Source organism: Pan paniscus, chromosome 6, assembly GCF_029289425.2.
Source record: "Pan paniscus chromosome 6, NHGRI_mPanPan1-v2.0_pri, whole genome shotgun sequence".
Lineage (NCBI taxonomy): Eukaryota > Metazoa > Chordata > Mammalia > Primates > Hominidae > Pan > Pan paniscus.
In genome coordinates this window covers 196,189,520-196,213,660 of record NC_073255.2, presented here as the reverse complement: position 1 = coordinate 196,213,660, position 24,141 = coordinate 196,189,520, and the positions used below count along the sequence as shown (strand labels likewise).

The 24,141-nt window shown below is 41.5% G+C and overlaps 1 protein-coding gene across 6 annotated transcripts in view; it reads right to left on the bottom strand.

Moving 5' to 3' along the window:
• Positions 1-2,557: 2,557 nt before the first annotated feature.
• The window catches only part of LOC129398377 (zinc-regulated GTPase metalloprotein activator 1A-like), a 42,682-nt gene continuing 21,098 nt past the window's right edge, over positions 2,558-24,141 (bottom strand). For 2 of the 6 annotated variants that reach the window (XM_055115604.2, XM_055115607.2), the window contains exons 7-10: positions 22,636-22,682; positions 20,867-20,953; positions 18,192-18,236; positions 13,515-14,203 (exon numbers count right to left, since the gene is read on the bottom strand). In XM_055115604.2, the coding sequence (XP_054971579.1) occupies positions 13,900-14,203; positions 18,192-18,236; positions 20,867-20,953; positions 22,636-22,682 (483 nt within the window). In that variant the 3' untranslated portion in view covers positions 13,515-13,899. Of the gene's footprint in view, positions 2,832-3,832; positions 4,057-12,268; positions 12,326-13,514; positions 14,204-16,860; positions 16,899-18,191; positions 18,237-20,866; positions 20,954-22,635; positions 22,683-24,141 lie in introns of those variants that run through there. The other 4 variants (XM_055115608.2, XM_055115605.2, XM_063606145.1 and 1 more) reach the window with 4 other exon arrangements.

The following is a 24,141-nucleotide window of genomic DNA, read 5'->3' as shown; positions in this document are numbered from 1 at the left end:
TGCCATGTATGTAGTCATATCACCCCCTCCGCCGTGGAATATCATTAAGGAACATCTCACACGGGGGTGTATACTTCCTCCGATATTGGGAGTGACATCAACCTCTCGGTCTCTGAATATGAGGAAGAAAATCACAGGGCGGGTGTACACCTCGTGCTCTACGATGGGGAGTCATATCTGTCTGTTATGGGGAGTAATATCATCCTCTCCCTTTCAGGATACTAATAACAGTTTAACAGGCTGGGTGAACACAGCCTGCGATGCTGAAATTATTATCATCCTCTCCCCCTCTTCCTCCCCTGGCTCTTAGGATGCCCATCTCAGCGGAGCGAGCCACCCCCCGCGAGGCGGGGACTGAGCCAGCCCCTGTTCCCCCCCTGGCCCTTAGGATCCGTATCGCGAGGGGGGGAGGCACCCCCCGCGCGGCGGGGACTGAGAGCCAGCCCCTCTTCCCCCCACGGCTCTTAGGACCCCCATCGCTGTGGGGGGGAGGCACCCCCCGCGCGGCGGGGACTGGGAGCCAACCCCTCTTCCCTGCCTGGCTCTTAGGACCCCCATCGCAGGGTAGCAAGGCACGCCCCGCGAGGCGGGGACTGAGAGTCAGCCCTTCTTCCCCCCCTGGCTCTTAGGAACCCCATCGCAGTGGGGGGATGCACCCTTGGCGAGGCGCGGACTTAGAGCCAGCCGCTCTGCCCCCCCTGGCTCTTGGGACCCCCATCGCAGGGGGGGAGGCACCCCCTCGTGGCGGGGACTGAGAGCCAGCCCCTCTTCCCTCCATTTCTCTTAGGACCCCCATCGCAGGGGGGGAGGCACCCCCCGCGAGGCGGGGACTGAGAGCCAGCCGCTCTTTCCCCCCTGGCTCTTAGGACCCCCATCGCAGGGAGGGGAGGCACCCCCCGCGAGGCGGTGACTGACAGCCAGCCCTTCTTCCTCGCCCAACTCTCAGGATCCCCATCACACGGGGGAGGCACACCCCGTGAGGCGGGGACTGAGAGCCAGTCCCTCTTCCCCCCCGGCTTATGACCCCCATCGAGGATTCTAAGATCCTTAGGACTGACCTGGAGGGCTGTGGGTATTAGGTGTCCAAGAAGAAAACTCAGATCTGCCGACGACCGCAGGTAGCTTACTTGGGATTTACTATTCGACAGGTGTCCGAAAGCAGCCCGGGATCCGAAAGAAAGCAGGTCATTTGCAATCTTCCGGAGCCTAAGGGCAGAAGGCTGGTGAGAGAATTCCTAGGAGCTGTGGGGTTTTGTAGACTGCGGAGCCCAACTTTGCAGTCTTAGCCACGCCTTTGTATGACGTCACAAAGGGGGGCGGGGACCGGCAACTTTTGGAATGGGGATTCCAACAACAGCAAGTCTTTCATGACTTAAAGGAAAAACTTCTGAAAGCCCCAGCCCAGGGGCTAGCGGATCTCACAAAGCCTTTTCCACTGTATGCGTCAGAGAAAAGATGGCAGCTGGACTTTAAACCCAAACTGTGGGGCCCTGGCTGAGGCCGGTGGCCTACCTCTCTAAACAGCTAGACAGGGTTTCTAAAGGATGGCCCCCCTGTTTGAGGGCCTTGGCAGCAACTGCCCTGCTAGTACAAGAAGCAAATCAGCTGACTCTTGGGTAAAACCAGAACATAAAGGCCCCCCAAGCTGTGGTGACTGAAAGCCAGCCCCTCTTCCCCACCTGGCTCTTAGGACCCCCATCGCAGGAAGGGGAGGCACTCCCCGCGAGGCGGGGACTGAGAGCCAGCCCCTCTTCCCCCCCTGGCTCTTAGGACCCCCGTCGCAGGGGGAGGAGGCACCCCCAGCGAGGCGGGGTCTCAGAGCCAGCCCCTCTTCCCCCACTGGCCCTTAGGACCCCCGTCGCAGGGGGAGGAGGCACTCCCAGCGAGGCGGGGTCTCAGAGCCAGCCCCTCTTCAACCACTGGCCCTTAGGACCCCCATCGCAGTGGGGGGAGGCACCCTAGCGAGGCGTGGTCTCAGAGCCAGACCCTCTTCCCCCACTGGCCTTTAGGACCCCCGTCGCAGGGAGAGGAGGCACGCCCCACGAGGCGGGGACTCAGAGCCAGCCCCTCTAAGCCTTCTGGCTCTTCGGACCCCCATCGCGGGGGGGGAGGCACCCCCCGCGAGGCGGGTACAGAGAGCCAGGCCCTCTTCTGCTCCTGGCTCTAAGGACCCCCATCACAGGGGGGGGAGGCACCCCCCGCGAGGCGGGTACAGAGAGCCAGCCCCTCTTCCCCACTGGCCCTTAGGACCCCCGTCGCAGGGGGGGGAGGCAGCCCCCGCGAGGCGGGGTCTCAGAGCCAGCCCCTCTTCCCCCACTGGCTCTTAGGACCCCCATCGCAGGGGGGGAGGCACCCCCCGCGAGGCGGGGTCTCAGAGCCAGCCCCTCTTCCCCCACTGGCCCTTAGGACCACCATCGCAGGGGGGGGAGGCACCCCCCGCGAGGCGGGGTCTCAGAGCCAGCCCCTCTTCCCCCACTGGCTCTTAGGACCCCCATCGCAGTGGGGGGAGGCACCCCCGCGAGGCCGGGACTGAGAGCCAGCCCCTCTTCCCCCGCTGGCTCTGAGGATCCTCCGTGGACTCACAGCCTCTTTACCATATTGTGAGTAATATCATCTCCCCCTCTGGAGATTAAGAACTCTTTCACAGACGGGTGTACACCCTCGGTGTACAGAGGGTGTACACCCGTCTGTATTGGGAGTAATATCATCCTCTTCCTCCCTGAATATGAAGAACAGTATCACAGGGGTGTTTCTACTCCCTGCGATATCGCGTGTCATATCCTCCTCTCCCACGTTGCAATTAGAAGGAATATCAGTGGGGGCGTGTCCACCTGTAGGGAAAAGAAAGAGAGATCAGACTGTCACTGTGTCCATGTAGAAAGGAAAGACATAAGAGACTCCATTTTGAAAAAGACCTGTCCTTTAAACAATTGCTTTGCTGAGATGTTGTTAATTTGTAGCTTTGCCCTAGCCGCTTGGCCCCAGCCACTTTGACCCAACCTGGAGCTCACAAAAACATGTGTTGTATAAAATCAAAGTTCAAGGGATGTAGGGCTGTGCAGGACGTGCCTTGTTAACGAAATGTTTACCAGCAGTATACTTGGTAAAAGTCATCGCCATTCTCTAGTCTCAATAAACCGGGGACACAATGCACTGTGGAAAGCCGCAGGGACCTCTGCCCTTGAAAGCAGGGTATGGTCCAAGCTCTCTCCCCATCTGATAGTCTGAAATATAGCCTCATGGGATGAGAAAGACCTGACTGTCCCCCAGCCCGACACCCGTAATGGGTCTGTGCTGAGGTGGATTAGTAAAAGAGGAAAGCCTCTTGCAGCTGAGATGGAGGAAGGCCACTGTCTCCTGCTTGCCCCTGGGAACTGAATGTCTCGGTGTACAACCCGATTGTACATTCGTTCAACTCTGAGATAGGAGAAAAGCTGCCCTGTGGCGGGAGGCGAGACATGTTTGCAGTAACACTGCCTTGTTCTTCTTTACTCCACTGAGATGTTTGGGTGCAGAGAAACAAATCTGGCTTACGTGCACGTCCAGTCATAGTACCTTCCCTTGAACCTAATTATGACATAGATTCTTTTGCTCACATGTCTTCTGCTGACTCTCTCCTTATCATCACCCTGCTCTCCTACTACATTCCTTTCTGCTAAAATCATGAAAATCATAATCAATAACAACTGAGGGAACTCAGAGGCTGGTGCCGGTGCAGGTCCTTGGTGTGCTGAGCGCCGGTCCCCTGGACCCACTGTTGTATCTTTACACTTTGTCTCTGTGTCTTATTTCTTTTCTCAGTCTCTCGTCCCACCCAACTAGAAATACTCACAGGTGTGGAGGGGCAGTCCACCACTTCATCCACCTTCTGTCATATTGAAAGTAACATCATCTTCTTCCCTCCAGGATCGTGGGAATAATATCCCTGGGGGGTTTCCACTTTCTGCCATGTATGTAGTCATATCACCCCCTCCGCCGTGGAATATCATTAAGGAACATCTCACACGGGGGTGTATACTTCCTCCGATATTGGGAGTGACATCAACCTCTCGGTCTCTGAATATGAGGAAGAAAATCACAGGGCGGGTGTACACCTCGTGCTCTACGATGGGGAGTCATATCTGTCTGTTATGGGGAGTAATATCATCCTCTCCCTTTCAGGATACTAATAACAGTTTAACAGGCTGGGTGAACACAGCCTGCGATGCTGAAATTATTATCATCCTCTCCCCCTCTTCCTCCCCTGGCTCTTAGGATGCCCATCTCAGCGGAGCGAGCCACCCCCCGCGAGGCGGGGACTGAGCCAGCCCCTGTTCCCCCCCTGGCTCTTAGGATCCGTATCGTGAGGGGGGGAGGCACTCCCCGTGAGGCGGGGACTGAGAGCCAGCCCCTCTTCCCCCACTGGCTCTTAGGACCCCCATCGCAAGTGGGGGAGGCACCCCCCGCGAGGTGTTGACTGAGAGCCAGCTCCTCTTCCCCTCCTGGCTCGTAGGACACTCATCACAGGAAGGGGAGGCACGCCCAGGGAGGTGGGGACTGAGAGCCAGCCCCTCTTCTTCACCTGGCTCTTAGGAACCCCATCGCAGGGGGTGAGGCACCCCCCGCGGGGCAGGGACTGAGAGTCAGCCCTCCTTCCCCCCCTGGCTCTTAGGACCCCCATCGCAGTGGGGGGATGCACCCCTCGAGAGACGTGGACTTAGAACCAGCTGCTCTACCCCCCCTGGCTCTTGGGCCCCCCCTCGCAGTGGGAGCGGCACCCTAGTTGAAAGTAGAATTAGTTTTTAAGGGCATGGCTAAGGCAAAATTAGAAATATATATATATCAGGCTGGGTGTGGTGGCCTACTCATGTAATCCCAGCACTTTGGGAGGCTGAGGAATGAGGATCACTTGAGCCCAGGAGTTTGAGACCAGCCTAGGCAACATAGCAAGACCCCACGCTTACAGAAAATTTAAAAAAAAATTAGGCATGGTGACACATGCCTGTGGTCCCAGCTTCTTGGGAGGCTGAGATGGGAGGATCACTTGAGCCCAGGAGGTTGAGGCTGCAGTAAGCCATTTGTGCCACTGCACTCCAGCCTGAGTGACAGAGAACCCCATCTCAAAAAAATAAATAAATAAAAAGAAAGGAAATATATATAGGAATGGGAATTAGAACTCTCAAGTATAGAGCCACCCACTATGCCTACCCTTAAGCAAAACTGCCCCACCAATTCAAAATACCCAGACACATGTCCATTTTCATGATCTTCTATGGACATATACGAGACTTATGAAATATTCATTGCAGCATTATTTGCAATAGCCAAGCTGTGAAAACAAGTTAAATGTCCACTAACAGAAAAAGGGATAAAGCAAACGTGGTATATGTAGAAAATGGAATATTATTCAGACTTAAAAAGGAAACCTTGCCATGTGCAAAAACATGGATGAACCTTGATGACTTTATGCTACGTGAAATAAACTAGTCACAGAAAGACAAATAATGCATGATTCCACTTGTGTCAGGTAATTAAAATAGTCAACCCCACAGAGTGTAGAATGGTGGATACCAGGGGCTATGAAGACAGGGAAATGGGAAGCTGCTATTCAAGGGGTATAAAGCTTCAGTTATAAAGAGTGAAACATTCCAGAGATCTGCTGCACATCCTCATGCCTATAGTTAGCAATACCGTATTGTACACTTAAAAAATTGTTAAGAAGGTAGATCTCATGTTAGATGTTCTTACTACAATAAAAAAAGAAAAAGATACTGATGCACAAGAATAACTAAATTTTCTTCCCTCCCTTACCAAAAAGATTCCCCACAGGAGAAGGCAGAAAACTAATCCATTATTAAAGTGAAGAGAGGAGAGAGGAGCCAAGATGGCCAAATAGGAACAGCTCCGGTCTACAGCTCCCAGCATGCGAGACGCAGAAGACAGGCGATTTCTCCATTTCCATCTGAGGTACCGGGTTCATCTCACTAGGGAGTGCCAGACAGTGGGCGCAGGTCAGTGGGTGCGTGCACCATCCACGAGCTGAAGCAGGGCGAGGCATTGCCTCACTTGGGAAGCGCAGGGGGTCAGGAAGTTCCCTTTCCTAGTCAAAGAAAGGGGTGACAGAGGGCACCTGGAAGATCGGGTCACTCCCACCCGAATACTGCGCTTTTCCGACGGGCTTAAAAAACGGCGCACCAGGAGATTGTGTCCCACACCTGGCTCGGAGGGTCCCACGCCCACGGAGTCTCGCTGATTGCTAGCACAGCAGTTTGAGATCAAACTGCAAGGCGGCAGCGAGGCTGGGGGATGGGCGTCCGCCATTGCCCAGGCTTGCTTAGGTAAACAAAGCAGCCAGGAAGCTCCAACTGGGTGGAGCCCACCACAGCTCAAGGAAGCCTGCCTGCCTTTGTAGGCTCCACCTCTGGGGGCAGGGCACAGACACACAAAAAGACAGTAGTAACCTCTGCAGACTTAAGTGTCCCTGTCTGACAGCTTTGAAGAGAGCAGTGGTTCTCCCAGCACGCAGCTGGAGATCTGAGAACGGGCAGACTGCCTCCTCAAGTGGGTCCCTGACCCCTGACCCCCGAGCAGCCTAACTGGGAGGCACCCCCTAGTAGAGGCAGGCTGACACCTCACACGGCCGGGTACTCCAACAGACCTGCAGCTGAAGGTCCTGTTAGAAGGAAAACTAACAAACAGAAAGGACATCCACACCAAAAACCCATCTGTACATCACCATCATCAAAGACCAAAAGTAGATAAAACCACAAAGATGGGGAAAAAACAGAGCAGAAAAACTGGAAACTAAAAAACAGAGCGCCTCTCCTCCTCCAAAGGAACGCAGCTCCTCAACAGCAACGGAACAAAGCTGGATGGAGAATGACTTTGACGAGCTGAGAGAAGAAGGCTTCAGACAATCAAATTACTCCGAGCTACGGGAGGACATTCAAACCAAAGGCAAAGAAGTTGAAAACTTTGAAAAAAATTTAGAAGAATTTATAACTAGAATAACCAATACAGAGAAGTGCTTAAAGGAGCTGATGGAGCTGAAAACAAAGGCTCGAGAACTACGTGAAGAATGCAGAAGCCTCAGGAGCCGATGCGATCAACTGGAAGAAAGGGTATCAGCGATGGAAGATGAAATGAATGAAATGAAGCAAGAAGGGAAGTTTAGAGAAAAAAGAATAAAAAGAAACAAACAAAGCCTCCAAGAAATATGGGACTATGTGAAAAGACCAAATCTACGTCTGATTGGTGTACCTGAAAGTGACGGGGAGAATGGAACCGAGTTGGAAAACACTCTGCAGGATATTATCCAGGAGAACTTCCCCAATCTAGAAAGGCAGGCCAACATTCAGATTCAGGAAATACAGAGAATGCCACAAAGATACTCCTCGAGAAGAGCAACTCCAAGACACATAATTATCAGATTCACCAAAGTTGAAATGAAGGAAAAAATGTTAAGGGCAGCCAGAGAGAAAGGTCGGGTTACCCTCAAAGGGAAGCTCATCAGACTAACAGCGGATCTCTTGGCAGAAACTCTACAAGCCAGAAGAGAGTGGGGGCCAATATTCAACATTCTTAAAGAGAAGAATTTTCAACCCAGAATTTCATATCCAGCCAAACTAAGCTTCATACGTGAAGGAGAAATAAAATACTTTACAGACAAGCAAATGCTGACCGATTTTGTCACCACCAGGCCTGCCCTAAAAGAGCTCCTGAAGGAAGCGCTAAACATGGAAAGGAACAACCGGTACCAGCCGCTGCAAAATCATGCCAAAATGTAAAGACCATCGAGACTAGGAAGAAACTGACTCAACTAACGAGCAAAATAACCAGCTAACATCATAATGACAGGATCAAATTCACACATAACGATATTAACTTTAAATATAAATGGAGTAAATGCTCCAATTAAAAGACACAGACTGGCAAATTGGATAAAGAGTCAAGACCCATCAGTGTGCTGTATTCAGGAAACCCATCTCACGTGCAGAGACACACATAGGCTCAAAATAAAGGGATGGAGGAAAATCTACCAAGCAAATGGAAAACAAAAAAAAGGCAGGGGTTGCAATCCTAGTCTCTGATAAAACAGACTTTCAACCGACAAAATCAAAAGAGACAAAGAAGGCCATTACATAATGGTAAAGGGATCAATTCAACAAGAAGAGCTAACTATCCTAAATATATATGCACCCAATACAGGAGCACCCAGATTCATAAAGCAAGTCCTGAGTGACCTACAAAGAGACTTAGACTCCCACACAATAATAATGGGAGACTTTAACACCCCACTGTCAACATTAGACAGATCAATGAGACAGAAAGTCAACAAGGATACCCAGGAATTGAACTCAGCTCTGCACCAAGCAGACCTATTAGACATCTACAGAACTCTCCACCCCAAACCAACAGAATATATACATTCTTTTCAGCACCACACCACACCTATTCCAAAATTGACCACATACTTGGAAGTAAAGCTCTCCTCAGCAAATGTAAAAGAACAGAAATTATAACAAACTATCTCTCAGACCACAGTACAATCAAACTAGAACTCAGGATTAAGAATCTCACTCAAAACCACTCAACTACATGGAAACTGAACAACCTGCTCCTGAATGACTACTGGGTACATAACGAAATGAAGGCAGAAATAAAGATGTTCTTTGAAACCAATGAGAACAAAGACACAACATACCAGAATCTCTGGGATGCATTCAAAGCAGTGTGTAGAGGGAAATTTATAGCACTAAATGCCCACAAGAGAAAGCAGGAAAGGTCCAAAATTGACACTCTAACATCACAATTAAAAGAACTAGAAAAGCAAGAGCAAACACATTCAAAAGCTAGCAGAAGGCAAGAAATAACTAAAATCAGAGCAGAACTGAAGGAAATAGAGACACAAAAAACCCTTCAAAAAATTAATGAATCCAGGAGCTGGTTTTTTGAAAGGATCAACAAAATTGATAGACCGCTAGCAAGACTAATAAAGAAAAAAAGAGAGAAGAATCAAATAGACGCAATAAAAAATGATAAAGGGGATATCACCACCGATCCCACAGAAATACAAACTACCATCAGAGAATACTAAAAACACCTCTACGCAAATAAACTAGAAAATCTAGAAGAAATGGATAAATTCCTTGACACATACACCCTCCCAAGACTAAACCAGGAAGAAGTTGAATCTCTGAATAGACCAATAACAGGAGCTGAAATTGTGGCAATAATCAATAGCTTACCAATCAAAAAGAGTCCAGGACCAGATAGATTCACAGCCGAATTCTACCAGAGGTACAAGGAGGAATTGGTACCATTCCTTCTGAAACTATTCCAATCAATAGAAAAAGAGGGAATCCTCCCTAACTCATTTTATGAGGCAAGCATCATCCTGATACCAAAGCCAGGCAGAGACACAACCAAAAAAGAGAATTTTAGACCAATATCCTTGATGAACATTGATGCAAAAATCCTCAATAAAATACTGGCAAACCGAATCCAGCAGCACATCAAAAAGCTTATCCACCATGATCAAGTGGGCTTCATCCCTGGGATGCAAGGCTGGTTCAATATATGCAAATCAATACATGTAATCCAGCATATAAACAGAACCAAAGACAAAAACCACATGATTATCTCAATAGATGCAGAAAAGGCCTTTGACAAAATTCAACAACCCTTCATGCTAAAAACTCTCAATAAATTAGGTATTGATGGGACGTATTTCAAAATAATAAGAGCTATCTATGACAAACCCACAGCCAATATCATACTGAATGGGCAAAAACTGGAAGCATTCCCTTTGAAAACTGGCACAAGACAGGGATGCCCTCTCTCACCGCTCCTATTCAACATAGTGTTGGAAGTTCTGGCCAGGGCAATCAGGCAGGAGAAGGAAATAAAGGGCATTCAGTTAGGAAAAGAGGAAGTCAAATTGTCCCTGTTTGCAGACGACATGATTGTTTATCTAGAAAACCCCATCGTCTCAGCCCAAAATCTCCTTAAGCTGATAAGCAACTTCAGCAAAGTCTCAGGATACAAAATCAATGTTCAAAAATCACAAGCATTCTTATACACCAACAACAGACAAACAGAGAGCCAAATCATGAGTGAACTCCCATTCACAATTGCTTCAAAGAGAATAAAATACCTAGGAATCCAACTTACAAGGGATGTGAAGGACCTCTTCAAGGAGAACTACAAACCACTGCTCAAGGAAATAAAAGAGGATACAAACAAATGGAAGAACATTCCATGCTCATGGGTAGGAAGAATCAATATCCTGAAAATGGCCATACTACCCAAGGTAATTTACAGATTCAATGCCATCCCCATCAAGCTACCAATGACTTTCTTCACAGAATTGGAAAAAACTACTTTAAAGTTCATATGGAACCAAAAAAGAGCCCGCATCGCCAAGTCAATCCTAAGCCAAAAGAACAAAGCTGGAGGCATCACACCACTTGACTTCAAACTATACTACAAGGCTACAGTAACCAAAACAGCATGGTACTGGTACCAAAACAGAGATATAGATCAATGGAACAGAACAGAGCCCTCAGAAATAACGCCACATATCTACAACTATCTGATCTTTGACAAACCTGACAAAAACAAGCAGTGGGGAAAGTATTCCCTATTTAACAAATGGTGCTGGGAAAACTGGCTAGCCATATGTAGAAAGCTGAAACTGGATCCCTTCCTTACACCTTATACAAAAATCAATTCAAGATGGATTAAAGACTTAAACGTTCGACCTAAAACCATAAAAACCCTAGAAGAAAACCTAGGCATCACCATTCAGGACATAGGCATGGGCAAGGACTTCATGTCTAAAACACCAAGAGCAATGGCAACAAAAGCCAAAATTGATAGATGGGATCTAATTAAACTAAACAGCTTCTGCACAGCAAAAGAAACTACCATCAGAGTGAACAGGCAACCTACAAAATGGGAGACAATTTTCACAACCTACTCATCTGACAAAGGGCTAATATCCAGAATCTACAATGAACTCAAACAAATTTACAAGAAAAAAACAAACAACCCCATCAAAAAGTGGGCGAAGGACATGAACAGACACTTCTCAAAAGAAGACATTTATGCAGCCAAAAAACACATGAAAAAATGCTCACCATCACTGGCCATTAGAGAAATGCAAATCAAAACCACAATGAGATACTATCTCACACCAGTTAGAATGGCAATCATTAAAAAGTCAGGAAACAACAGGTGCTGGAGAGGATGTGGAGAAACAGGAACACTTTTACACTGTTGGTGGGACTGTAAACTAGTTCAACCATTGTGGAAGTCAGTGTGGCGATTCCTCAGGGATCTAGAACTAGAAATACCATTTGACCCAGCCATCCCATTACTGGGTATATACCCTAAAGGACTATAAATCATGCTGCTATAAAGACACATGCACGCGTATGTTTATTGCGGCATTATTCACAATAGCAAAGACTTGGAACCAACCCAAATGTCCAACAATGATAGACTGGATTAAGAAAATGTGGCACATATACACCATGGAATACTATGCAGCCATAAAAAAGGATGAGTTCATGTCCTTTGTAGGGACATGGATGAAATTGGAGATCATCATTCTCAGTAAACTATTGCAAGAACAAAAAACCAAACACCGCATATTCTCACTCATAGGTGGGAATTGAACAATGAGAACACATGGACACAGGAAGGGGAACATCACACTCTGGGGACTGTTGTGGGTTGGGTGGGGGGGAGGGATAGCATTGGGAGATATAACTAATGCTAGATGACGAGTTAGTGGGTGCAGCGCACCAGTATGGCACACGTATACATATGTAACTAACCTGCACATTGTGCACATGTACCCTACAACTTAAAGTATAATAATAATAAATAAAGAAATTTTTAAAAAGCTCAAGAAAAAATAAAAAATAAAAAAATAAAGTGAAGAGAGTTATTTGTGTGAAAACGCTAAGCTAAAATTTTCTATGTATTTCATGCATTTTCTCATAGAAAGAGTATTAGACATAGTGTTTGGTGTAGAAGTGTTAACGATTAGCCTCTAAAGTTAACTATCATTTACACTATAATTTCTACAGGAAAATGCAATATGATTTCCAAACAACCAATTAGTAAAACTTCCAAGAATATACCTCATTAAGAATGGTCTTGTATGCCAAAGGAATGGCAGGAAGCTTAAATCATGGATGCAATTGTGCGAATCATTCCTGTTAACTATGGGGAAAAAAGGTACATAACAATAAAAGTAACCAAATTATACAAAACATACCTTATTCCAGAGAGACTATCAAAGGCATGAAGATCTAATACATTAGAGAGATCAACTCTAAAAGGAAGAAAACTAACGTGAGCAGTTGGAAATTCTGTGAAATACATCCAATTAATCAAGAAAAAAAAACTCTGACTCTTAAAAAATTTTACACATAAAATTCATAGAAGTGGGCAAATGGTGTAACATTTGAATCACAGTTGAATCAAGATTGAAAATTATTTGGTTATTACTTCAATGAATTAGGTTTTTTTTAAACTTTCAATTATCTTTTCAATCCTGAAATTTATGAGCTTTTCAAATACATTTTTATAGCTAAAAAATCAGCTAAAGAACAGAAACTTTTCCAAGCAGCTTATTACTCAAAAGATGAAACAAAAGAAATGACAAATAGAATTAACAAATAGGTACATTCCAGATACCTCTGCAATTTTTGTATTTCTTTTATACCCCCTCCCTTGATATAACATGTAATATAAAAATGAGGAGTCAAATAACCAATGTACAAAATATTAAGTTACTCTAGGACCCTGATCTTCACGTGATTTGATTTCATTCATTCAGAATGGGGCTGCATGTAGAAAGAAAATTCCCACCATCCGAATAGACATTATTTCTCTTAGAATTATTTAATGATAATTAAACTCATTTAATTGAATCAAATGATTCAAATCAGGTGAGAATAAATAACATATCACAATTAGCATTAGGTTTGGTTTAAATATAAAAAAGCAAATTTATAAAGACTGGTGATTGAGTTATAATTTTAACATAAGCCCAGAAAACCACAGAGGACAGGCCAGGCGCGGTGGCTCATGCCTGCAATCCCAGTACTTTGGGAGGCCGAGGCGGGCAGATCACAAGGTCAAGATCAAGACCATCCTGGCCATGGACAACGTGGTGAAACCCTGTCTCTACCAAAAATACAAAAATTAGCTGGGTGTGGTGGCACGCACCTGTAGTCCCAGCTACTCGGGAGGCTGCGGCAGGAGAATCATTTGAACCCAGGAAGTGGAGGTTGCAGTGAGCCGAGATTGCACCACTGCACTCCAGCCTGGCACAGAGTGAGACTCCGCCTCAAAAGGAAAAAAAAAAAAAGAACAGCAGAGGACAGTGATTTCTCATAATCAAAGCTAAGGTGAAGAAATATTTAAAGAAAATGACAAATGTATAGTTTCAAATTTAGATTCCAGAAGCTTGCCAAACATTTCTTAAATTTTCTTACAAGGAAAAAAAACATCATTGGTCAGATTCAAGATTTTTTTTTCTTTAATGCACAAACATATAAGAAAAAACATCTCCTTTATCTTAGGACTGACCAACTGTGCCTGCTTTCTTTATTCTCAACAGTCTATCACATACTCGCACTCGTGACAACAATACTGTGTTAGATTACAAATGCTTGTCTTGGCAAAAGAGAGACAAATTCCCATCTTATTACTCCAAAGTTCTATGTTAGTAGACTGTAACAGCAACTCAAATTCTGGGCATTTTAGATGTACAGAATTAGAAAAATGATCAAGCAAAGAAGCAAATGTTCTATGAAGAAATTTTTGAATATCAGTTTACACTAAAAGGCCAAAGTCTAATATTAAACATATTTCCTTTTTCACCCCCCACCCCTCCCCCCACTACTGAGCATATTTATATTGACAGGTCACAAACAAGGGGCATGGGGGCTCCACTTTGGGAGGCCAAGGTGGGCGGATCACTTTGAGGCCAGGAGTTTGACACCAACCTGGCCAAACCGTCTCTACTAAAAATACAAAAATTAGCTGGGTGTGGTGGTGCACACCTGTAATCCCAGCTACTTGGAGGGTGAAGCAGGAGAATCCCTTGAACCCAGGAGGCAGAGGTTTCAGTGAGCCGAGATCGCACCACCGCACTCCAACTTGGGGGACAGAGTGAGATTCTGTCTCAAACCAGAGTGAGATTCTGTCTCAAATAGATAAAAAATAAATAAAAATAAAAATAAAAATAAACCAAATGAATGAAGTTTCCCTCCAAGTTTGTCATCTTCATCTTAGGAAATAGCTTAAAGTTTAATAAAGTTTACACATGCCAATTTTGTGAATATCAAATTCAACAGTTTGGAAACACAAGCTTCTAAATAAACTGTTTCACTGTGACAGTGTCCTTGAGAATACATGTCATCCTGAGGTAATTCTGCTTTATACTCAGATTCTTTCCATACTTCCAAAAAAGGATCAATATTAGACCTGTACAACAAATTACACTCTTTTACAGAAAATAATAAAATATCCAAGTCTCTCACCAAATTTTCAAAAAAGAGGAAAAGTGTAAGCTTCCAGATGAAAGTTTCTATAGCTTTCCCCAAATTTAGTACCACCATGAAAAAGAAATTCTTCACTCATTCAAGGCATACGACTAGAAAACTAATTTCCATGGCATCAAATTAATTTCCTCCTTTGGAGATAAAACCATGAGATCTTTTCCAAAGCATTAAAATCGCCAAGAAAAAAAAAAAGAAAAAAAAGACCATTACCAGCATTTTAAAACTGAGTAAGAGAATGAAGTAAACAAAAAAGGGAAAGAAAAAGCTTCAAAAGTTCGTTTTTCTCCTCATTTCTTGAACTCTCTATTCCAGAAGTACCTAATGTTTTTCTTAAAAGAGAGGCTTTCAATTTTTCCCTAGGTCTAAAGGCTGCTTTAAGTAGCCTAAGACCAAAGACAGGAGAGTGAAAACGAAGAGGGTTTTGGCTCTCCAAGGTGGGGGTGGAATTGCAGCTACTGCTTAGGGATATTTTCCAGTGGTCATCTCTTCAAACTCCAGTGAGTCTCACAAACAGGGTGCACCAGCCAATCCAAGTATCCAGTATCTACAATGCAAACTGTAGATACTATCCAAATTGACAGTAGATAGCTCAGTAAATAGCTGAGCAAACTGCAATGATAGCTCAGTCTTGAACTCTGGAAATAAATTTCCAAAAGCCTTCCCCAGTGGCACTTCAAACTCAAAAACGTTTACAAAACTAATCACATTTTCCAAACCTGCTTCCACCACTACCTGACCTGTTGCTCCTCCTTCCTGTATTTCCTATACCTCGGAGATTAGCCTCACATTGAATCTACCTCCCAAGAGTCATGTTGCTTTTAAAATCCTTCACTAACTCCTTGCTCCCTACAGAAGAAAATCCAAACTATGTATCATGGCATTCAAGACCCTTTGTGGTAAGTTCTCTATCTCTTCAGTCATACCACTTTTTCTGTGCTACATAATACCAAGTTTTCTAGCCATTCTAAAATATTCAAAGGTCCCTGGAATACAAAATCTTCCTTATACCTGGAAAGTTATCCCTACCCTACTCCATCTGTAAAAGCCTTATTCATTCTTTAAGACTCAGGTCAATGACTGCCTTCTCGGTCAATATTTTCCTGACTCTTTTTCAAGAAAAGTTGAGCAATCATTCCCTCTATTTTCCTATTATTATAGAACTCTGTGCTTTTAAAATTCTTGTATTAATATTAATATCTATTATGTTGCCTTTTTGTTTGTTTGCTTCTGTTTCCCCCCAATGACTGATCTCCTTAAAGGCAGAGTTTTTGCCTTATCCATTGCTTATATAGTCCTTAAAATGCTATGAAATGCATAGCAGGCAGTTTGTCAAATTAATTTAACTTATTATTGACCAGCTGTGTTTTGGTTTTCCTCTGTTCAGTCCACTTACATTTCTAAAAATTAAGAAAAAGTCTAGAGAAGATTAAAATGACACATCTTCTAACCTTTTACTCCTACTTCTGAAATCTATGTGGTTCACTAGTACTTCCATTTGCTACTAAATCAACTTAAGTCTTACCACTAAGACGATGCTACACACTATTCCTTTTCCTTACTCTTAACTACTCAAGGTGAGCCTTTTTCTACACATGCTTATAGCAGTTTATTGTCAGTACTTGTCGGCTACAAAATGGTAAAAAATTTTTAAAAAACAAAAAATAAAACAAAACTTCTATAAGAGTGACTTTGACTATTTTGTTAACCAAATCTCTGGGTTTTTTGTTTGTTTTTTTTTTTTTTTTTTTTTTTTGAGACAGAGTCTCGCTCTGTCACCCAGGCTGGAGTGCCGTGGTGCGATCTCAGCTCACTGCAAGCTCCGCCTCCCGGGTTCACGCCATTCTCCTGCCTCAGCCTCCTGAGTAGCTGGGACTACAGGCGCCCACCACCAGGCTCAGCTAATTTTTTGTATTTTTAGTAGAGATGGGGTTTTACAGTGTTAGCCAGGATGGTCTCCATCTCCTGACCTCGTGATCCGCCCACCTTGGCCTCCCAAAGTGCTGGGATTACAGGCGTGAGCCACCGCGCCCAGCCCAAATCTCCAGTTTCTAAACTGGTAAGCTCAAGTTGCTATGCCTCAAGGAATTTGAGAGAATATTTAATGTAAGATTCAGGACCCAATAGTAAGAATTCTACTCAGGACATCTGATCTTCATTGAAAAGGATTCTAATCCAACTTCAGTCCTCATAGCAAGGAAGTACTCTTTCAGAAAGTCCCTAGATTCTCAGATGCATTGGCAAGCACCATACACTGAAGAACTCACAGAAGATTTTAGTCACTTGCTCACTCATCCACTTGAAGTAAGAAAAATCAATCACTGCATGTTTATTGTTCTATAATAAAGCAAATGTTAGAAATAAAAGTTAGAAATGTCAAACACACTAAATTGTTACATAATAAACTAATCAAGACACAACTTTTATTCAGGACATGGATATTTCTGAAATGAAAACAAAAGAAGAGAATTGACTTAAAATGTTTATAAATACGAATATTATGACAGAACCAAAGCTATTTATGAGCATTATTTTTAAAAGCTTGTTTAAGTATTACGCACTTGTCTGTGTGACATTTTGTAAAGCGGAGAAAAATTAAGGAGAAAGGAATTGTAGAACACTAACAGGAAGAGGACAGATACTGAGGAATGGCTCATGGTATAAGTGAGATTATCAGAGACTTTCTACAATGGAATTTGAAATGCAGGGAGCACATTTGGTGTATGGTTGCAGAGGACTTACACTAAGGGCATTCTTCTGCTACCTCTGCCAGCAGATGAGTGGCTCCTGAGAATGCATACCAAATTAATTCCCCAGCTGTTCACATGCATATAAGCAGCTGCTGCTGTTACTGCCTAATACTTTTATGGCAGTCTGTCAGCACCTCTAATCTCTGCCATAGCAGACAAGCCACTCACCTAAGGCCTCTGCTGTACTTCCAAAGAAAGAATTTCTCAAGTAGAGACTGAGTGGAACTAGACTGCCAGCTGTGAGCCTCAGAGCTCCTGGCTGCCTGTTGCTGAGTCTATCAGCTGCTGAGCCTTTCTCACCAAAAAAAAAGAGCTTAATAAAATAACCCTGCACAGAAATTTTCTGAAATTAAGATAACATTCAATGGAAAACAGAATTTAATCTACAGAAATACACTTCACAGATGTTTTAGGAACAGAACCTAGAGAAAATGAAAGTCAAAATTTAATAAAAGAATTTGTCAGGAACTTCAAGGTAAAGACTCCATGTATTTTTTGGCAACTATAAAACACTAAGAAGGCTTTTTAAATATTAAAAAGCCATTTAAACACTTCAAATTAAGATTCCTCAATATACTTCAGATTTCTGTACTGAGTTACCCTCTCGAGTGTTTGTAAGTCTTTTCTTCCTCATTAAGCAAACACTTACACAGTGTTATCATGGCTTTGTAATCTTAGTTTTGAAGACAGGCAAATGTACTAGCCAAATATGCCAAACTAACTTATTAAGAGCATTCCAAACAACATTTTGGATCCAATTCTTTTTAAATGCACTTAGATCTTTCTTATATCAGAATCAAGCATATTTGTCAATTACTTAATGTTTATTATTAATAACTAAAATGATTTGTTATTAATAGGAATAGCTTTTTTAAAGTACCTTGATCTTTGTGTTTCTAAGATTTGTCCTAGTCCATTTATGGATCTGAAATAAATAATAAATGAGGAAGACAAAGTTTAAAAGTAAAAATTAACTTTTTAAAAAAGTATACAAAGTATATTGTTTCTAAAACAGGAAATAAGCATACCCAAATACATCTGGAACCAGAAAATAATTAAAAACAGAAAAACAAAACTTGCTTTAAAAAATAATTATGATTTTCCTTCAAACAATAAATCACATATATTCCACTCATACATCAATAAAGCATACATGCAAAAATTCGCACAACTGTCCGATTAAGGGCTACTTTGTGGTTAATAAAAAGACGCTTCACTTTAGAAAAAATCATTCATAAATAGTCAGTTATCCTAGTGTTCTTAAAAATGAGTAGATACTCAAAATTTTTACGGTGGTCACTTTTTTCCTCAGGCATACATGGTAGAAATGGCTATATACACACTAAAAATAAAAACCTAGTTGTAAGTTGCTTTGCCCCCAGCCTGTCCATAGTATTCACAGTAATTCTAAGTCACACATCCCAGGTTCCTTTATAGAATAACCTCGTCAGTTCCCTAATTAGGCTCTCTACCCGTTATGCCTGTTCTCCCTCTTTTGATACTATAGAATATGGCTTTGTATGGCACCAAAAAGTACCTGTTAAATTCTTTTCAACACACTGTACACCTCATCTATTTATCTTTTCCATTGCCTATCATCAGTCATCAATTCTCTATCATGAATTCAATTGTCTTTAGGGTTACTTACCCAAGATTCTTGCTACTTGTTCAAGTTTGTTCTCATGGGTAAGGCTTCCCACATATAATGATTCTGAGGCAAGTCTCTCCACTATTTTACAAAATTCTTAAATCTTCTTTTTTGAATACACTCTAGTCTGATGGCTAATTCCTCTCAAACATGTTTACCTTTTTTCACCTCCCCAAATATCATTCTGAGTCAGTCACAAGTCTGATATAAAGGGAGGGTAAAAGCCAAAAGGGTGTGTAATTTATCAAATTGCTTCTTCCAAATTCATTTCTAGTACTGTTAACAAGCTGGCTAATAATCAATATTGTCAGTGTCAGAGATTTAGCTTAGGTCTCTATAAGGATATAAAAGTCAAGTAATAATGATCATTCCTTTTATGCCAAAAACGTTTGCTAAATAGATTGTGTTCTTCTTAGCAATCACAATGGTGCACAAGATTTATGAAGAGAAACAAGATTAGAAGACCAGTGTCAAAAAATGTAAAAGCAATCTTCATTCATCACTTTCTCCTTTTCAAAATCAGCCATCTTTTTCTTTCTTCCCTTTTTTACTATACCTTGAACTTACTATGTAAGCTAAGAAAAAAAATTACATAATATAGCTAACAGAGCACTTACTATGTGTCAGCACTGTGCAAAGTTTACCAACATTGTCTCATGTAATACTCAAAGCAAACTTATGATAGGCATTATGCCTTTTACAGAGGAGGCTTTAAAAGGGTAAATAAGCTCCCTAAGAAGACAATGAGAAACAGACCAAGGATTAGAACCCAAGCAGATTCCAAGGTCTGTGATCTTTAACACTACGCAACAAGACCTACCCTCCACGTGGAGACATTATATTTTTTTATAGTAAAGTTTAAGGACATTACTATTAAAATAAGATGAAATATGTGGAAAAAATATGAATTTCTTTCTTCCACAATCATTAATCATGGCAAATAATCTCCTAATGAGCCTTACCTTTATTGATTCAATTTATAATATATACTATATGAACTGAGATGACAGATTCAAAATCTAATGTCAGTAGAACTTATAAATACTAAGAATAGTAATTTTGAGCCATCACGCTCAAAGCATTGTACACATTAAACATAACGAATAATAATAGCTACCGAATGTCTCTCTGTATAGGGCTTTTATTAGTTCAGGTCTTACAAAATAATTCAAAACAAAGCCCCTGAACTATAACCTCATTTGAAAAGTCCATCTTTGTTTTCAAAAGGAATGGGAGTCTCCAGAACAGTCAGCAAAATGACTGTTAGCACGTATTTGAGCATCATTCATATTGTCCTGATTGTCCTATGCTGATCAGCCTTGGCTATGGACAAAGAAGATATTAAAGCAAGCTGGATGACAAGGCATGGTTGACAGTTAAGGAAGATGAAGTCAACAAGAGTTCAGAGAAAACTGAGACCACTTGAGTCAGGGAAGACTTCACATAGGAAGTGGGGAGAGACAGAATAGGCTCTATAGAATAAATTTAAAAAAAAAAAAACAGAACAAGAAAGAACTCAGGGATTGGCAGAGTGAGAATACATTATGAGTAAAGACAGGAACTGACAGGATGCATCCATGGGAAAGTGAATTAACCATCCTGGGTAAAGTTAGGGAAGATTGACATTAGGAAAGAGTCAAAGAGAAGACAGGAAAAGAAAGATGGAGTGAGAAGACCCTGAATATCAGTCTATTAACTGTGAACTATATTCTGCAAGCACTGGGGACTAATTTTATGTATTACCATTTATATAACAATTAGCCATCAACAATATATGTGATTCCCTAACGTTCTTGAAGCAGGTCAACCTTATACCTTAAGTTTCTACAGGGCAACAATCAGAGTAAAAAATATTCTGTGTATACAATATGGATCTGTAGGCACTTAACACACTTATCATTTTGTACCTAATTGTCGTTCTTAATTTCTTTACATCTTCTTCTGGCACCAAGTCTGTTTTATTAATGAGAATGATATCTGCCAAAGCAACTTGCCTAAAATAGCAAACAAAAAGAAATGTTAAGAAATTTTAAATAATATACACGCATGCAGATTAATACATCAAAAGAGAAATGTTAACAAATTAAAAATAAATAAAAACACCTCACGTAGATCAATATATCAGTTAAGAATTATATAGTGCTCTATAGGAGTGATTCAGTTTACTCCTAATCCGCTAATTTTTCAATGTGAATGAATTGTATTCATTACTATGCAAGTTCAGATTTCACATTACCCATTCGCAAAGTATTTACTAAGTTCTGTTACTTGCTACTCTTGTGCTACAAAGATAAGTCTCAAAAAGTTTACAATCAAAAGGATGATTTTAAACTCATAATTTTCTTTGTGAAGAAAAGCATAAAATTCAGATATCCAATATGGTAAAAAGAAGAAGAGTTTACCTACTAAAATACTGTAATATTTACCAAAATTTTCAAAGAAATAGAATAACTTCACTTAATACTAAAAACTGTATTAAACAGGTTTTTTAAAACTATACTTCAGAGCTGGGCATGGTAGAGCACACCTGTAGTCCTGGCTACTTAGGAGGCTGAGGAGGGAGGATCCCTTAAGCCCAGGAGTTCAAGTCCAACCTGGGCAACATAGCAAGACTCCATTTCTTAAAAAAAATAAGCTATACTTCAGAAGATATATCAGGATATTGCCCATGTGTCTTCTTTATCACTATAAATATACTGTATATTATCTCTGTAAAGAATCCAGTTGACTGAATGCTAGATAACAAAGTAGATGATAATAATCAGAAGCTCTATTTTCTATTAACAGGATAGTAAAACTGGAAATTCTTTCAATTTTCCTCAATTATTCAGGGTCTTATGCTTTATCTCAAAGAATACAACTAAATTCTCAAAACTAAATTAACTTTAGTTCACTGAAAGAGCAGGTTTCAACAGTATGTACATCACAAATCCAATTTGGCTATTTTCTATTTGGCTTATTTATATTTTCTATAATAACCATATTTTCATAAGGAAAAAAGTTATAAAAATACTTAAGTTCACCCAGGCGCAGTGGATTCATGCCTGTAATCCCAGCACTTTGGGAGGCCGAGGCGGGTGGATCACCTGAGGTCAGGAGCTCGAGACCAGCCTGGCCAACATGGTGAAACCCCATCTCTACTAAAAAAAAATAAAATAAAATAAAATAAATTTTAAAAAAATGCAAAAATTAGCTGGGCATGGTGGCGGGTGCCTGTAATCCCAGCTACTTGGGAGGCTGAGGCAGGAGAATCGCTTGAACCTGGGAGGCAGAGGTTGCAGTGAGCCTGCACTTCAGCCTGGGTGACAGAGTGAGATTCTGTCTCAAAAAATAATTATTATTATTATTATACATATATATATATATAAAATCTTCAATCCCAAAGAAATTGTATGACAAGAAAATATTTTTAAATGTTAATATTTCCCGAGTTCCTCAAAATTACAGAACTCCTGTGTTCAGCATTCACTTTATGCTACGACAAAAATGACTTTAAGTAAAAGTTCAGTTATGAGATCATTATAAATAGATAGCAATAATTCAACTAAGGGAAAAAAAGAAAATAAATTTTCCTTGACTATGTTTTAAATTTTCTTAGTTTGTTTTTGGTTTTCATCTTAGTGATTTTTCTCTTTACAATTAGCCAGCAATCAATATATACTTTAAATATGAATACCTAGTAGCTTCATTGATAAGGCCATCAGGTTTCTCTTCTGTTAAATGCTAAACAAAAAAAAGTTTGAATAAAGTTACTATAATACAATAAAAAATCTAATGTCAACACAAAGGATTTTACTTTAGAGACATTTTCTTGCATCTAATAAAAACTTCAACATGTTCTGTTACTGAATACACAAATCCAAAACTAACTTTTCTAGCTGAAAGCATTTTTCTTCCCCATTTGCAATTTTTTTCTACAAGTGAACCTGTGGGGTTTTATACGGGGAGGAAGAGCGCTTAGGATTTCATACTCCTGACCTTTTCTTTTACTTAAAAGGAAAACCCCTTTGATTCACATAATGTCATAAAAACATAGAAGATTACAGTTCAGATTTTAGGTATTTTCCTTCTTACAAAACTGTTCTGGTTCTAAATATTCATTATTACTTATTTTTAAAAAAGGATAACCACTGAAATATACTTTCTTAGAATCTAATATACTTCCCTTCACACCAAACCCCCATATTAGAATCTAAAATACTTCCCTACACCCCAGCCCACAATCATGCACCACGTGAACTCAGTACTAGGCCTTTCAAACACCCTAGAAACAAATAAGTGGTGGGAAGGCTGATTCAGCCCTGATTCTAGCCTAAAAGCAGTTTATCATTTAGAAACCTATACTTGCTAATCTGGCCTCTCAGTGCAACTGTTTATTTTACTGACCTCTCCAGAGTCAGGCTAACTCCAAAAAATATTTTGACACTGACTTAGAGCCCAAGTGGTAGTTTTCATCTCTCTGGAGGCAAGTTTTGTTGTCTGTTTTTTTTTTCCCCCCCTCATAATCCTGTTTACATCCCTAACATCATCAACATCACAAGCTTCTTCTCTGGGAAATTACACTTTTACCCTCATTACCTCAAACCTCAATAGAGGTTCCCTGTCACAATAAAAAGCTGGCTACTGAGGTTTAGAGGCAACTAGATTATAGTAATACTCTATATTTGAAGCCAACTTTACAAATGAATTAAATCCTTGAATCTAACTTTATAAATTATATACATTTTTCTCATTTAGCTTTCATAATAATTATGGGAGATGGCTATTTTCATTTATAAAGGAAGAAACTAAATCTAACACCCTCATCATCACAGGATACTATATTTTATATACAATCACAGGGACTTTTTTTTTAATTGAACACACACCCATCAAGTAAAATGAACATAATTTTAAAGTCTTTGTGAAATCTTTTATGCCACATAAAATCAGTCTGTGTACAATGCTACACAAATGTCAATAACCATATATCAGAGCCAAACCAGTTTCATAATTCACGGGGAGATGATCATTAGGGGTATCTGAATAGTTTGGAACCTCAGAGCAAGCAGGTAATAATTTTATTTAACAAGCTTGATTAGGTCTATAGAAGAAACATTTTTTCCTTCTAAAAGTTCAGCAAATTCTATTTTGAGGAAAACAAAACTGAAATAAAATCATGGCAATGATACTTCTACTTCAG